The sequence below is a fragment of the Monodelphis domestica genome, chromosome 4, assembly GCF_027887165.1.
Source record: "Monodelphis domestica isolate mMonDom1 chromosome 4, mMonDom1.pri, whole genome shotgun sequence".
In the NCBI taxonomy this organism is placed as follows: Eukaryota; Metazoa; Chordata; class Mammalia; order Didelphimorphia; family Didelphidae; genus Monodelphis; species Monodelphis domestica.
Genome location: NC_077230.1, coordinates 330,408,109 through 330,426,014, shown reverse-complemented (window position 1 = coordinate 330,426,014; position 17,906 = coordinate 330,408,109). Strand labels below are relative to the sequence as shown.

Below are 17,906 nucleotides of genomic sequence, written 5' to 3'. Positions count from 1 at the left end.
ACAGTGATCCTGTCTGATAATGAATGCACTATTCTTTACTCAAAGTCTTCTACCTCTCTACCAAAAACAAAGCTTAATTTCATCATCTTTTCTCTGGGGCTAAGGTCAGTCCTTGAAAACTCAGTTACATTTATGTAATTGTGTATATTATTCTCTGGATACTGTTCTCTTCAGGCTAGATCAATTCATGCAAATCTTCCAAACTATGTTCCTCTTTAAGCATCCTAAGCTTTTATTGAGTTATTTCTATGACCTAAAAACTCCTGCAAAATTTAACTCTTCCCATGCCTACCAAACGAAGCCATTACAGTCAAAACTTATACTCTTCTGTTAAGTTTGTAAATCAGACCTTAAGATATCAAGGCAAGTCATCTACAAAATCAAATGGAAGAAGATGTGGTTGGGGGAGATAAGTGGATAAGTGGATAGAAAGCCTGGCATCCTATATGGAGATGAGAGGTCCTGGCTTCAAATATGGCCTCAGACACTTCCTAGCTGTGTGATCCTGGGCAAGTCACTTAACCCCCAATGAGCCCTTACTGCTCTTTTGCCTCGGAACTGATACTTAGCATCAATTCTAACATAAAAGAAAGGGGTTTTGTAAAAATAAAATTCAAGAACAAGACAGGTTATAGAACTTTGAGTTGAAAGGCAACTTCTAAGGCAAGAAGGGCATATGATGCAATTTCTTTATTTCAAATAGAAAGAGGCAGAATGCCTTACTCCAAGTCACTTAGGAAAGAAGTGGTAAACCTAGATCTTCCCATTTTTAACCAACTATGTGACCCTGGGCAAGTCACTTAATTCCTCCTAGTCTCAGTTTCCTCATTCCAAAATTAAATGTAATAATAGCAACTACCTTACACGGTTGTTTTGAAGATGAAATGAGATAAGATATGTAAAGTACTATGAATATCTTAAAGTGATATACAGATATTAGTAACTATTATTATTATTATTATCAGCCAACAAGTCCAATATCCTTCCCAGTACACTATTTTATTGTCACAAACAACTTTAAAGCCTGTATTATGTCACCTCTTTAAATTCACTTGGGCAGGCAGTATGCTGCAGTGGAAAGAATATGGTCTAGGTATCAAGAGGCCACTTCTAGTTCTTGGTATGCCATGAGCTAGCTGAATATCCTTAGACTGATCACTTAACCTCTTCTTGCCTTGGTTCTCTTATCTGAAAAATGGAAATAATACTTTCCCTTCCTAACTCAAAAAAGAGTTTTGTAAAAATATAAAAGACAAAAGTATATTGACAAACTTTTGATATTTAAAAAATAAATATATAGTCATTATTTACCTATCTTTCAATCTATCAGGAAAATTATAAAAAAAAAGATTATAGAGATATAGGGTCAATGATCTAATGTGACCTAGCAGGGTTGCAGAATAGTTGATTGAATCAAAAAGGACTGAGTTCAAGTCTTGCTTCTGGCAGATCCTACTTATGTGAATATAGATGAATCAGTCAATGTTTCAGGAGCCAAGGTTAAGTTTCAAGAACACATAAATTGTCAGTATTCATCACTGAAAGGCATATCTATAATGGGAGTTCCCCAAACCAATGAAGTCATAAATCCAAATCAAAAATAAAATTCTCATCAATATCATCATACCTACTAATTCCAATTGGATTACATTTTCTAGACCACTAAACTATGCTATTTGCCCTATTAGGACCCTAGGGTTTACCAGGCCTTTCTATTTGCTTTGAATGTTTCTATATGACTTTTCTCCTCCATTAGAAAATTAAGTCATTCAACCAGTTGATCAATCAATAAGTATTTATTATTAATCAGTTACTACTTACCTGGCACTGTGCTAGGCACTGCAGATTCAAGTACAAAGAATGAAATCCATCCTTACTCACAATGAGCTTATATTCTAGTTTATGGTTGTAGTTGTATTCTAATATATATATATATATATGTGTGTATATATATATATATAATATGTATAGCATAAATATAAAACAAATAAATATACACACAAAATGGCTAAATAGAAGTTAGAAACATCAGCACTGAGAGGAATGGCAGAGGCTTCATGCATTAGATGGTGCCTGAGCTACACTTAAGGGAAAGAGATAGTCTCAGAGGTAGGGCTAAGGAAAGGGTATACTCTAGGTATGAAGCACAATCATAAGGGTCTGAAGACAGGAGATATGGAAACAGACAGAAAGCTAGTCTGGATGGATCTTTGAATGACAGAAAGAGAGTGATGTCCCACTAGATCTGGAAAGATAGATTGAGGCAAGTTGAAAGCAGAAATCATTTTATTTCTTTTTATTCTCAGCACTTAGTTTTAGTGGGCACTTAATACATACTTTTTCATTCATTCATGTGTTAATTCTCTATGGACAAGAGATTATATAAAATTAGGTATTTCAACAACAAAAAACACCTGTATCTCCAGTTAGTTGGATGGCATCCCTTCCTCCTTTGAATTTTCATATCATTTAATACTATTTAATTTCATGCTGTCATTCTACCCTTTACTAGGCCCTCAATCATGTTTGAGAGGAAGGGTTCTGTCTTGACATCTTTCTAACCCACAAAGAAGCTATCCAGTGCTTTTTTATATACAGTAGATACTCAATAACTACATGTTGAATGATGCTGGATGAGTGATTTGTGTCTTCCAGATATAAATAGATTGGGAGATACTCAAGTGTCCATCATACCCTCCTATCAACTACCTTGTGTGTAGATGCTATTTAAATCCTCTACTCCTGACAGAAAGAAGGATCAGTGGAATAGACTTGGGGGTACTTGACCTCAACAAGGCAGTCTATGATAAACCAAAAGATTGGGATCTTTTTTTGGTATAAAAAATCCACTATTTGACAAAAACTGCTGGGAAAATTGGAAGACAGTGTGGGAGAGATTAGGTTTGGATCAACATCTCACACCCTACACCAAGATAAACTCAGAATGTGTGAATGACTTGAATATAAAGAAGAAAACTAGGTGAATACAGGATAGTATACTTGTCAGATCTTTAGGAAAGGAAAGATTTTAAGGCCAAGCAAGAATTAGAAAAAATTAAAAAATGTAAAGTAAATGATTTTGATAACATTAAATTAAAAAGGTTGTGTACAAAGAGAACCAACACAACCAAAATTAGAAGGGAAGCAACAAATTGGGGGAAAAATCTTCATAACAAAACCTCTGACAAAGATCTAATTACTCAGATTTATAAAGAGCTAAATCAATTGTGGAAAAAATAAAAAATCAAGCCATTCCCCAACTGATAAATGAGCAAGAGACATGAATAGGAAATGTTCATATAAAGGGGAAAAAACTATTAATAAGCACATGAAAAATGTTCTAAATCCCTTATAATAAGATAAATGCAAATCAAAACAACTCTGAGGTACCACTTCACACTTAGCAGATTGGCAAACATGACAGCAAAGGAAAGTAATGAATGTTGGAGGGGATGTGTTAAATTGGGAAATTAATGCATTGCTTTTAGAGTTGTAAATTGATCCAACCATTCTGGAGGGCAATTTGGAACTATGCCAAAGGGTGCTAAAAGACTGTCTGCCCTTTGATCCAGTCATAGCACTGCTGGGTTTATATCCCAAAGAGATAATAAGGAAAAAGACCTGTACAAGAATATTCATAGCTGTGCTCTTTGTTGTGGTAAAAAAAATTGGAAAATGAGGGGATTCTCCTCAATTAGGGAATGGCTGAACAAATTGTGGTGTATGTTAGTGATGGAATACTATTGCACCTAAAGGAATAATAAACTAGAAGAATTCCATGTGAACTGGAATGACCTCCAGGAATTGATGCAGAGTGAAAGAAGCAGAACCAAGAGAACATTATACATAGTAATGGACTTCACAGTTAGTAGCAGTGTAATGATCCAGAACAATTAGGAGGGATTTATGAGAAAGAACACTATCTACATTCAGCTGAAAAACTGTAGGAGTAGAAACACAGAATTAAAAAAACAACTGTTCACATGGGTTGATGGGGATATGATTGGGGATGTAGATTCTAAATGATCATCCTAGTGCAAACATCCTAGTGCAAAAAATAATATGGAAATAGGTTTTGATCAAGGACACATGTAAAACCCAGTGGAATTGCATGTTGGCTACAGGAAGGGGTGTAGGGAGGGTTAGAGAAAGAACATGATTCTTGTAACCATGGAAAAATATTCTAAATTGACTAAATGAAATTTAAAAAATAAAATAAAAATCATTAATTTAATGAAAAAAAAATAAATCCTCTACTCTTTAACTTTTTTAAGTTTATAACACAATAAGTTTATATATGTAAAAGTTCTTTGAAAAACTGCAGAATGGAATTCATATCTAGAGTATCATAATCAACAATATTGATTCTTATTATTTAAATGAAAAATAATATTAATACTACTAATAATGAACTTTAACAACAATATATAACTAATGAGATAACAGAAGTTATCTGTTAGCTTTTTACTATTGTTTTTCATTATCACTGTTTCTTCCCTAGTGAATATAATTAATTTAGGATGATGATGATAACATAAACACAACTCTCAAAACCAATCAGATGTCTATGGTCATTATTCCTCAGGCAACATTCAAAGAATTCACTTTGCTTCTCACTTATATTTTTTCACACAGACTCACATGCTCAGACTCTGCCAGATCTGTAATAGTGTCTGCTGAGTCCTGCCTTGAACTTACCAGACAGGCTAAGGCTAAGATAGGTTAAGCTGATCCCCTTAGCTGTCATTAGTCCAGACCCCACATCTTGAATATTATTCATATATTCATTCCAAAATTCTCTGGGCTTTTCCAATCTATAGATTCCCAAGAACCCATGTCATTAATAGCTTATTCTAGGTAAAAAATAAAGAACTATAATTGCTGATTACGTTTCAGTCAGTACAGAAAGTTGAGTCAATTTATCATCAACCAAGTTGACCCAAGAATACTTTGGAAAACCATTATATATTAGATTGTTTTCAATGACACCACAAAAGCAATTCTGTACACAACCAATATATAACCCAAATTATAGACAGGATTTCAGAATTTCAGTGTTTTTTGTATATTAAAGCATAAGTGGATGGCAAATTCTGTCACAAACCTTGGTGCTCCCAAGAGGGGAGAACTCACAAAAAAAAATAGTGATTCATGAAAGAAAAAGCAAGTGTTTACTCTCAGAAAGACAAGGATAAATTTAGTTGAAGTTCATGCACTCAGTAAAATGACAGCAACACAACATATGACAATTTAGAGGTTTGAGTCTCAACTGATTTATGAATCAGAGCTGGGAATACAACCATAAGTGGATTGTTTCCCCCACTTCACTCCTAGTTGTCCAGATGTGTTTAAAACCTCTGTGGACATGAGACTAAATGTTCTTGTGTCTATGAATTTCAGGGTATACTTCTGAAAAGTTAAACACATAAAATGCTGCACTCATTGTTAATAAATATTTTTAGAGTGTCTCATGAAACCAGCAGTGAAAGAACTGTCTACTCATTTTATCTCATTTTTTTTTTTACTGTACAATCCTGCTCCATTCTCAGACTACTAGTCAGGTTAGTGATTGCCCAGGGGCAGAGGGAAGGCAAGAGGAAAAGATGAAGTTTGATGAAGAAAGCATTTTGATGCTCCCATTTAAGGACAATGTACATAAGCACTTACAATCATTTCTCTTTGCAAACCCTTTCCTCTATAACCTATATTTGGAGAAGGATCAGAAATCACCAGTGATACAGTCTGACTCACTTTGGATATTTCAAAATGTACATTTTCCCACCATCTCTGTCACAGGTGTGGAGGTGAATAGGTTAAGAAAGTTAATTTAAAAGTGATCAAAAGTAAAAGTCACTTAACAAAATAAACAGGCATTTGTGTTACAGAGTTGGTCATCAAAAAAACCCATTACAATAAAAAGATTCTCCCTACTTTAAATCCAGTATAAAAAATCCCTTATAAAATCATCTATGGTAGTACTGAGTTCTATTATTAAAATCTCCAAGCCCAGGAGATGAAACTTTAGTACCCAGACATCTTAAAGCTTTCCATTCAGAAAAAAAAAAATATATATATATATATATATAAATTTATCAATTTTTAAAACCTCTGTTTTCAGTTTGGGGGCTTTATCTAAATTTTCTCTGAGGCACATACTTTCCATTTATGCCCAGTGCAAGAACAACCAAACAGTCTCAATATGTTGACAGAGTATTGTAATTCACTTAAATTATGCCACTGGAATCCCACAGCTGGCCTGTATGTCTGCCTCAAAGCTGAATGAATACAATGTCAATGATCCTTTCAACTAATATTGTCCTAGCTGCTGACAAGGAAATAAATCTAGCAACTTAGACTCAACTTCTGAGGCTTTTTAGCCCAAACAAGTGAATGCTAAGGAGGGGGGCACAAACATGGGCAAAGGAGAGACCACAACGATGAAGCTGAGCGCAGACACTGATCGAAAGCCAGCTGAGGAGCAGGGAGACAGATATTGTCAATTAACAGTGTTCCTCAGTTGTTTGTGTGCATTTGATGACAAGTTATGCCCCAAATGGCATCCTGATATCATTTCAGCCACCAGTTCTTCCAGCCCTCTGGCTTGCAGACAATAAAGCAGCAAGAAAACATACATCTGCCATCACTTTCGGGGAAGAAGTATTTGAATTCTTAATTCTAAATAGCGTTCGTTTCCTCTATTCCATCGCTGATTTTTTATTCCTGGCCTACCTGACTAATTTCCATTTATTCCCTTCTCCCCCTAACTCCCCCCACCCCCAGCAGACCGGCTGATGAACCAGAATTACAAAGAGTTAAACATGAAGGTCACTACCCAGCACATTGCAAACATGCCTCTCCAGCTCAGCTCCACAGTCCCAGTAAAACAAAGCCCCTCCAACCACCTGTAATAATATGCCTGAGCAGCTAGCAAATCCTCAAGTCCCGAAGAGCCAGCCACACAAGGTAGACATTTTCTGCAGCTGGCTTTAATCATGTACATCTTGCCCCCAGTGTTGCCTCGGCTCCTCTTACCTTGACGTTAGTCCGGAGTGCACAGTAACATGCAAAAAACATTGCAGTAAACAAGGAGCATATGGACTGGCATTCAGCTCTTCAGCCCAGCACAAACCACAGACCCGATCCTGAGCATGTGCTACCAAAGAAGCGCCGGTTCCCTCTGTCAGTTTGAAAATGCATTGATCTCGGGCTTTTCTGACTACAAAAAGACATGTCTTGAAGGCACTGAGTGAAATCTAAAAATCTCTTCATTGCCTATATATAGCATTATGCCCAGTAATTTCAATTAGCCAAAATTCAGCAGCTGAAAGTTAAGACCTCAGTTGCTTTCGCTTCTAGCATTTTAAATCACTGAGGGGAAGAAGAAGGAAAAAAAAAGAAAGAAAAAAGAAGGGAGGGGAGGAGAACTCGCAGGGGTTGGGGGGGGGGTAAGGTGAGGAATTAAAATTTAACCAATGGGTTACTTTATATTTCTGGGGAGGGCTGATGTTTTCCTATTAGGTACTTTATAAGGAGAATGCATCAGGCAGGTGGGAAACTGAATAGGGAGTCCTTTTCTATTCTGAGGGATACTGTAGGCTCTGCAATCTATCCCCACCTATCCTGATGCAGAATCCCTTTTTGGCAAACCCTTAGTACTACAAATCCTTGCAAATTCACCTTCTTCTACCTATCAGTGCAGAATGAGACTGTGGGGGGTTGGGGGTAGAATAAGGATTTCTTTCTTAGCTGGGGTCTCTCTAAAACGCCAATTGGGTCCACTGTGTTTAAATGGCCGAGGGGAACCACTGACTTACTTCCCCGTCATCGGGTACAAATCATTGCTGCTGCTTGGGGACGACTGGAGTGCCTGGGCTCCCACATCAAATGCTATGCACAAATTTTCAAATATGGGCTTTATTGGTAAAACACAATCGATATCAGAGCAAAGGATTGAACTAGAGACAGGATTCCAGGGGCTAACATAACCTCAGTTTTCGGGGGCTACTGCTACTGCATTTCAAATGATCAGCTGGATCAGGGAGACAGACAGAAAGCGTCTGCCCTCCTGAAATCCTGAGGAGTGGGGGGGGAATAGGGGGGAAAATACCCTCAATTCAAAACCACGGTCAGATCCCACTGTCTGCTGTCATTCCTGTCAGCCACCGGATGCTGCATATTAACTCGATTTTTACTGAGCTGAAAGAAGCAAGTCCAGTGTGTGCTTCTAAAGTCCTGTTTCCAGCCCTGGGAAGCCCAAATGTTCAGCACCAATTCTGAAGCTATCCTGCTAAAATAGAACGAGAAAAGAGCAGTTTCTCACTGCAGCAAAAATTGTGGGAGGGGAAAAAAAAGTGGTTCTGTCTTAGCCACGACATTCCCCATCAGCATAACAGCAACGTGGAGAAGAAGCATAACTCAGAAGGGGAGAAAAAAGCTGCAGTGACTTTTAGGATTATTCTTTAAATATGTTTTACATAAACCCCCTTGAGCACTGCAGGGGTGCTGAAGCCCTGGGCATTTCCCGTGGGCTATGAGGTGAGGCAATGCAAGTGGGAAGTGAGGGATTTGAAAGGAAGAAAAATTAGGAAGAAGAAAGCAGGGTTTTCAGTTTTTCTCCAGATGACAAGCTATCAGAAAGTGTCGTCAATTCTGACTAAAAAGCTATTTTGGGCATGTCATTGTTTGTGTCTTTTAGGAGGATGGATTTTTGTTTAAAAGGGAATCTAGTCTTCAGAAGGAGACCTCTCTCTAACAGGGAAGTCTCTGAATTGGACTCCCAGTTCTGAGGGTCCCACGAATCGACACAATTGGAATTTGTAGGCATTTCCAGTATATGCAATTACTTCCGGTATAGGAGATACAGATATGGATGCCCCAAGTTGGATGCTCTGCAACTTTTATTAGCTGCTAAACACAGAGCAAAGCTATCTGGTTAATAAATGCTTTTCTTGGCTGAGGCTGGAAGAGTTCTGGATTTCTTGTAGTTATTTTTAAGGCATAATCCCAAACAAAACAATCTGGGGACAGAGGGGGAGGGGTGTCGATTAATGGGCAAATCTTTTTTATCTTCTAATTCTAAGGTATTTTTTAAAGTATAGATTTCAAAATTCATGAGCAATTGGTACTTGGTACTTTATTTATCCGGATGAGAAAATAACCAACTGCAAGTCCCAGTACCACCACTATCTTATTAAAAGGACCCTGGGTAACTTTCTTAACCAGAAAGAGAGAGAAACAGAGAGAAAGAAAAGAAAACTTAAAGAAGCCTTAGAACAGTTTATAGGGAAAGATACAATAAGCAAGTAGTTTCATGAAAAATTAGAACATGGGTCTAAAAATGTAGTTCAATATGATTTGGGAAATATATTTATTATGCATTCATATAAAATTTTTCTGTGAAAAAAAACATGTTTAATCAATAGTAGTTGGCATGGTATAATGGCAATTAGCACTGGATTTGGAATACTGAATTTGAATTCAAATCCTGCCTTCTTCACTGTCTACTTATATGACCTTGGGCAAGTCATTTTACTGCCCTAAGACCTTTTTTTTTTTTAATCTTGAAATAAGGTCAGACTTAATAGCTTCTAATATCCAGTTTAGGTATGAATCTGAGATCATATGATCCTAAAAGAAAATTAATCTTTGAAATAAAGAAATCAATAATCTATAGTCTATTGGAATCTATTATGATTCTAGATCCATCATGGCCTGGGTACTAGTACTGTGTGGGAGATGAAATAATGCTTTTAAAAGGCCAACTCTCTGACCCACACATATATAGAAAAAAATGAAAATAGAAAAAGTGAAGATTTAATTTAACCTCTATCCCTTATCCTTGAGAACTAATTCTTAAAATTTTTCTATTTATCTATGATATAGAGAAGTCATATGAATAATATGTATATATATACACACATATATGCAAGAAATTAGCCTCTTGTAATAAAAGACAAAACAAAACTATAGTAAGATTCCATGTTGATGAGCAAAACCATTACCCAAATATTAAAGTCAACGAAACAGAGTTAAAAGTCAGGCACATTAGATAGACAAGTTTGTTTTATTTTTTGTTTGTTTGTTTGCTTTTGGTCTAGTGAATCCAAAAGTTGGGGAATAAAGTCAGGAATTATTCAACTTATTCATATTATTTCCTTTAAATTTAACTAATTAACTAATAAAATGGATACTCCACATTTTCATTTTCAGGCTTTCCTAATAATTGCTATTCATTCATTCATCCAACAACTATTTGTTAATTCAGAATTCTCCATTGCATTGCTATTCTAATGCTTCATTAATCAATTAAGGAGGATATGTTAAGCATTTACTCAGTTGTAGGCAATGAGCTATGCACTGGGCAGATTTTTTAGAAATGTCTTTACCTTCAAAGAATTTATATTTTACTAGAGAAGCCTATATATAAAATTGGCACATGCAAAATATATACATAGAAAATTAAAGAAAAAGAGAGGAGATTCCTATTTTAAAGACTATATTTGAACTGAACTTTAACGGAAACCAGGGACTTTAAGAGATAAAAAGAAATTTCTATGTATGTGGTTTCAAGTTTCTGTGAAGTTGACTCTGTATTGCTTAAGTTTATTCTAATGGGGAGATGGCCCCTTGTACTTTTAGATTACTTTTATTATTAGAAAGTTTTCTTTTGTCTCCAATTTCAATTTGTCTCCAATTTCCACCCATTGCTCCTACTTTTCCTTTTTGGAAAGCCAGTCTAAAACTCAGTGAAGCTCTAGAAGGTGCTTTCTAATTGGAAATTATTTAATTTTGACATTGGTGATGAACTGTATACTTGGTGTCCAAAGCTATGTTTAGCTAAAACTGGAAAAGCTCATCATCAAATTGTTAGCTACTAAGAGAAGAATTTGGGCCAAAGAAATTAACAAAACTATAAAAGAGCAAAATGACAAGTGTTAAGGGGAAGTGAATTATTGTAATGGAATACTATTTTGCCATGAGAAATAGCAAACAAGATGATCACATACACACATATACATACATGCACACACATACACACACACAGAAAAACAACCTGGAAAGACTCTTATGAAATGAAGCAAAGTGAAATGAGTAGAACAAGGAGAACATTGGAATACAATAACAACAATAAAATCTGATGATCAATTGTGAATGACTTGACGATTATCAACAAGTTAAGGATACAGGACAACTTCAAGGGATCCATGATAAAAAAGGTCATCCACTGTCATAGACAGAGTCTGAATATAGATTGAAACATAATATTATTCACTTTATTTCCCCCATGGATTTTTCTTTAGTGTAAGCAATTTGCATATTGTTTCACAACATGACAAAAAGGAAAAATATGTATTATATTATGTACAATCTATATTATATTATATTATATGATTTATTGAGGAGGGGAGAAGGTTGGCAAGAGGGAGGGAAAAAGAAAGAATTGCAAAAATATTAAAAATTACATAGATGTAATATCAAAAAAATTAAAAATCAAAACTATCTAGTAAAACATTTGAAGTATTCCAATCTAAAATCATTAGAGGTAGGACTCATAGCAGTGAAATGAAAAACTTGGTTTAGTATTTAAGTATGAGCACAATATCACGTTAAATATGAGAGGGGATTGAAAAAAAAAGACACAACCCCTGCCCTCAGGGAGCTTAAAACAGAATCCATTTAGGATAAAATGGAAAGACTTTCTGTTACACACATTGACCAACTTTTGGAACCATCGAGGTACAGATAGCTAGATTTGAACCAAACACCTAAGCTTGAGTACTGACCCTGTCACTTCCTAACTTGTGATCTGAAGTCTCAGTTTCCTCATCTGTAAAAGCAGAGAGTCAAATTAGATCTCTGGTATCCTTTCTCACTCTACATCTATGATCCAAGTTTCCAATGCTCATCAATTAGGGACTTCACTACAGTGCTAGGTATTCCACATATAATTATTACTTGTTCATCACTTTCAATCCAGTTAGTTGACTAATGATTATACTCATGTTTCATAGCTGTAGAAATTAAGAACTAAGAAGACCAAACCATGCCCAGCATTTAATTAGTTCTATTTCACCATAGTTTATCACAACAATATGTAAAATGTATTAAAATAAATTATCTTTGAAACCAATTAGCAGGCATGTGCTAGAGGAGTACCAAATACAAAGCAGCCTGGACCAATTATTGAGTAAAGGCTGGCCTTACTCTCAAGTGCCCCAGGAAACTACAATATCAGAATCATGGAATCTTAGAACTGGAAGGTACCTCAGAGACTATTTGGCCCAAACTGAATCTAAATAGGGATCCCTTCTACAATAAAGTGGGAGGCAGGGACGCCTCTATAAATTGCTCTAAAATTTGTTTTCTGAGGGAATAAAACTAATTCCTTTTCCATGTGACAGCCCATTATCAAACATTTAAAAATAATGTCATGGTGCTTTCAAAATCTTTTCTTCTCCTTATTAAGTTACCCCTATTCCTTCAACTAACTTTCATATAGCATGATCACAAGGTCCTTTGACATCCTGGTTTTCCTACTCTAGATCCTTTCTAGCTTGTCAATGTCCTTTCTAAACATGATGCTTAGATATTAACACAATTCCAAAACAAGATTGGTTCAGGAAAAAAATACATAAGTATTATCACCAACCAAATCTGGGATACTAAGTCCCTCAAGTGTAACTGAATATTCTATTAGTGCTTTTCCCCCCTTGTCATATCATAATTTGATTCATAATAAGATTTCACTAAAATCTCCAGATCATCATGGGAGAATTGTTGTCCAGCTACTCCTCTGCTCTATTATACTTGTGAAGTTGATTTTTTATTCCAAGTATAAGACTTCATCTATCTCTTTAATTTCAATCTTATTAAAGTCAGGCTACCCTACAAGATATCACATGTATAATGACAGATAAGACATACATGCCACTTGAGGGAAATTCATGATTGATGGTTGATTCCAAATTTGTGGCATGTACAACCAAAGGTTACTGTAAAATAGAAAGGGGAAAATTAATCTTTATTTTGGGAATCTCTAACTGAAATTTAGCATTTTCTTCAATCATTAATTTATTGATTAAACCACTTGTATTAGGTTACACCATGCTACAAAAAGGGTATATCATACAAAATAGTTACAAACCCCTGCCCCAAAAACGGAGAGTCTCCTGCAGCCTTAAAACTTGAAGGTCAGATGTACTGAGTTTTAACAACTACTTAAAATTCCCCAACATGGTCATGACAGACTCCATGCCTTAACAAAATGTAATGAATGCCCTCTCAGCAAGGCTTTCACTTCTCTCTTAACCACCTCTCTAGGTACATTCTGCATTCTGGGGAATTAGAAATATGGGGAAATAGGAACTTAGGATATATTATATTTTGGAAAGAAAGCTAAGAATTATAAAACATTCATTGAAGGCACTAATCATTTAATGCATAAGAAAGAAGACTGGGGAGGTATATAATGTCTGTCTTAAAATATTTGAAGAGTTGTGAGGTGGACAAGGGGATCAACTTATTCTACTTGGCTCCAGAGGACAAGACAATGGGTTGAAATTACATGGATGTAAGTTTTTGGCTCAGTTTGAGAAATAACTTAATTTACAACTGTCCAGCTATCCCCAAGTAGAAGGGCCTGCCTGAGGCAGAAGGTAGTTTCTCCTCTACACAGATCTTCAAAGAAAGATGAGAACTTGCCAGATGCCATAGTGGGAATCTTTGTTCAGGTAAGGTCTGAACCAATTGGTCTCTAAGGTCTCTCCTAACTGAGATTCTACGATTCTAAGACTGTATATTGTTACTTGATCCAACCCTGTCCCTCAAGGAGAGGAAATAATTTCACTTTTTTAAGATCTCTAGATATAGTAGTCCCTCTTAGCTTTCACTATGAACACAAACAGGTCATTTTCTAGACAACAGTATCACTCTCCTCTCTTCCCAAAAAGCATCAGCTTAGACAAAGAGATACTTTCAGTAATAGGAAACTTCAAGGTAAGGAAAATAAGGAGGGAACTGAGTCTAATATTTTCACTTTGTACAGAAAGAGAGCAGAGGTGACCAGTTCAAGGTCACAAAGGAAGAATGGGGACCCAGACTGCATTTTCTGTGTCTATGACTAGTACTCATTTTGCTGTACCATGCTGTCTTCTTAGAGTGAAAATAAGGATTTAGAGTACATGAGTCTATCAAAATCTTTATCTTTCCTGCCAGCTCCAGTTCACAGTATTTCCTACCTTTTTTCAATTCCTATAGCATTTATAGACTATAACCAAATTAGCATTTATATTCATTAAGCAAAAATCAGCCCTTGATTATGTAATCTCTTCTCTAATTGTGTCATGCTCATAATTCTTACCTGACCAACCCAAATTTAAGTTCATCAAGGGCAGGCAGTACACTGAAAAGAGCACTCTGTTGGGTTCAGGAGATTCAACAGTTATTCACCCTAATTCTTGTCTTGTTTTAATTTCATTTATAATATTAGTATCAGATTTAGAACTAGAGGAAAAATTAAAGACATTCTAGTCCAAGGCTTTAATTTTTCAGATGAGAAAAAAAGAGGCCAGCAAAAGCTAAGTGACTTAAGAAAGATGCAAGTAGTATGTGCAGGAGGCAGGATTTGAACTCAGGTCTTCTGGAATGAAAAATAAGTTAGAGAGGCTTATTGACCTCTCAACTCCCTTTTATCCTATAAATGGATGTCTTCTAATTCTCTTGGATCCATATTAGATATTTTGTAAATATTTTTCATGGAGTGAAGAATTGTTAGGTATAAAAAGTTGGAAATGGGAGCTAGATGATAGAATAATGCTCATCTGTCCATCTATTCATTTCTACAGTATATTCAATAAATATTTATGAATCTATACTATGTATAAGGGCTTGTGATAAGAGCTGTCATTCAGTCATTTCTATTATTTCCAACTCTTTAAAACTCTGTTGGTGTTTTCTTGGCAAAGATATTTTGGCTTTGCCAACTAGTTTGCCACTTCTTTCTCTACCTCATTTTTAAAGATTTGCCACCTATCTGCCCCAATAGGAGTTGAAGGTGATAGGATGGTCCCTGTCCTAAAGGGCATTATAGTCTTGTAAACTCCATACCCTAATACAAAGGTATATGGCAAATCTTTAAGGATCCATTACTTATTTAGTGTGCCATTTTCTTTCATCATTAGAAATGGCAGTTCCTCTGTGATTTAAATTGTTTATATTATGATGGTTAAAATCAATCACTTTATTGCTTATCTTCTGATAATGAAACATATAACATTAAAAATTATTTTAATGCAGGGTTGAATGTCAAGTTCCATGAGAGGTTCAAAAAAATTTGACCAATTCAATCCTTCTTTTCCTTGACTCTCTACCAAAATCACCACAGTGATTTTCCCAACTCTTATTTCTTTACAAAATTCTATGGAAAGACAAATAAAAGAAAGGCTGCTTCAGACCAGAGGGATAGCAAAAGGCTTAATGGAAGAGGTAATCTATAAGCTGAGTGTCAGAAGATAAATAAGATTTTAAAGGAGGCACATTCCATAGAGAATCATTGATACAGGTTTTTACCCATGAGACAAAAAAGAGGCACGGAGGGAGGAAATGAAGGAAATACACAGGGAACAGCAAAGAGTTAACATCTGGTAGACGTTAAGGTATCTGCTAAGCAGTGGGAAATAAGGCTGAAAAGGTATGTTGAATCCAGTACAAAGAGAACTTTGTCATGATGAAATTTGTATTTTATTGCTAGCCAAAGGGAAGCTATGGAAGCAAAAATGAGAAATCAAAGGTGAACAGCCAAATCGACCTTCTCAAAAGATTAAAAATGCTGAAATATTTTGAAATGTGCTATCTTTTCTGCATATGCTCATATTGCCACAACTAACACAAGAAAATAGATTAGTGAAAAAATGAGAGGGTCAATCATAAAACAATAGTGAGGGATGGACAATTCAAGTTCTACAATGGTACCCAAGAAATATTAAAAGATTTTTAGAAAGGATACTAGTACATTTGGCATAGTTTTCTGGAGGATATACACAGTAACCTGGATAAGTATTGTACAATATGAGAAATGATATTCAAGCTGTAACTTGAACTGGTGAAATGAACATCCAAATAAATGTGATCCTAGATTCATCAAAACAGTAAATATCATAAACTGCTGATGTAGATGGAAATATATTAGAAAGTATTAGTTTAAATGTGATTTTACAGACAAAAAAAATTAGGTCTGGAGATATAAAGGACTTGCCCAAAGTCACACAGATAGTAATAGAACTGGAATAAGAACCCAGGTATCAATTTCCAAATCCAAAGCTCTTTTTACACTATTATGAACAAAAATGAATCATCTATAGGCAGAAGAGTGCTATTCTATAGTATCATCACATCTACTACAAAGTTAATATGCATTTGACATGAAATCAAGGAGATGATACTCAAGATTATAGTCCATTAGATTATGATGTAGAGTCAAGATGGTAGAATAGAGGTAGGAAATTACCCAAACTTCCAAATTATCTACCAAACAAATTTAAATTCATACTTTATATCAAATTCTGGAGGGCCAGAACCAATAAAAGGTTGAAGTTAAACAATTTTCCTTCTAAAGACAATTATGAAGTCTAAGGAAAGGTCTGTCTCACCAGGATGGAGGTAGGGCCTGAAGCATAATGCAGTACAGACTGCATCCTCACAAGCCAGCAGCAGCAATAGCTTAGGAAACTCAACCAAAACTAAGGGGGTGAAGTGGGGCAGGGAGACAACAGGTCAGAAGATTATAGAGGATCCTTTTCTGGTACTTGTGCTCTGTTATATTGCCCACACACAGCTCCAGGATACAGTTTAAGGGCAAAAAGGAGCACTAGCACTTGTGGTCCCAAAAGAGCAGAGTTCCAGATTCCAGGGCAAAAAAGAGTACTTGTGGTTGCTCACAAGGGAGCAGGAGTCCCGGTCTCAGATTCAAAGCAGAAAAGAGTACTAGCTCTTGCAATCAAAAGAGAATAAGGGCCCATTCCACATTTTCAGGGATATAAGGAGTGATAGCACTTTTGGCAATATGGAAATAGTGTTTCTTTTATCATTTTTCTAGGGCAGAAAAAGAGTGCTAGGTCACTCACAGATTAGAACACAGACTACACCTCTGCTTAGATCATATGAAGAAATGAAAGCTTATATACCCCTGGAACTAGCTCTGAAAATAGCAGCAAGAAAATCCTGAAAATTGTGATAGTGCCCACTCATTCACTGGTATAAAGCCCAAGTTTACAAGGTTGAATATCAAGAAATATACTGGAAAAAATGAACAAAAAAGAAAAAATACTCAGATAATATAAAGTTTCTATGATGACAAGGAATATCAAGACATAAACATAGGAGAAAACAATAATGTCAAAACAATTTTAAGTAAAGCCTTTAAGAAAAAATGTGAATAGATAAAAAGTTCAAAAAGAACTTCTTTAAAAACTCACAAAGGAATTTAAAAATCATAAAGTTAAAGAAAATTTTGAAAAATTAAATGACAGTGATGCATGAAAATTATGAAAAGAGAATCAAAAGGTTAGTAAAAAAAGTTCAAAATAAACTTAAAAAATATAAATCCATAAAAACACAATTGGTCAAATAAGTACAAAAATCCACTGAAAAGAAGTGCTTTAAAAAGAATTAGTGAAATGAAAAAGAGTTACCAAAGTTTGCTAAAGAAAATAATTCCTTAAAAATTATCATTGGGAAAGCAGAAGTTAATGACTACATGAGACATCAGTAAATAATCAAACAAAATCAAAAAAATTAAAAAATGGATCAAAATGTAAAATATGTCCCTGAACAAAAATTATTTTTTAAAAAACCCAAAAGCAGTCCAAGAGAGATAACGTAATAATTATTGGGCCACTTGAAAGCCATGA

The 17,906-nt window shown here is 35.4% G+C and overlaps 1 protein-coding gene across 10 annotated transcripts in view; it reads right to left on the bottom strand.

Moving 5' to 3' along the window:
- Positions 1–17,906, bottom strand: part of DLG2 (discs large MAGUK scaffold protein 2) — a 2,177,398-nt gene that overhangs the window by 1,846,992 nt on the left and 312,500 nt on the right. For 3 of the 10 annotated variants that reach the window (XM_056825178.1, XM_056825197.1, XM_056825206.1), the window contains exon 1: positions 7,033–7,598. The exons of 4 other annotated variants lie outside the window; for them this stretch is intronic. In XM_056825178.1, the coding sequence (XP_056681156.1) occupies positions 7,033–7,074 (42 nt within the window). In that variant the 5' untranslated portion in view covers positions 7,075–7,598. Of the gene's footprint in view, positions 1–7,032; positions 8,306–17,906 lie in introns of those variants that run through there. 3 more of the 10 variants (XM_056825199.1, XM_056825179.1, XM_056825207.1) reach the window with 3 other exon arrangements.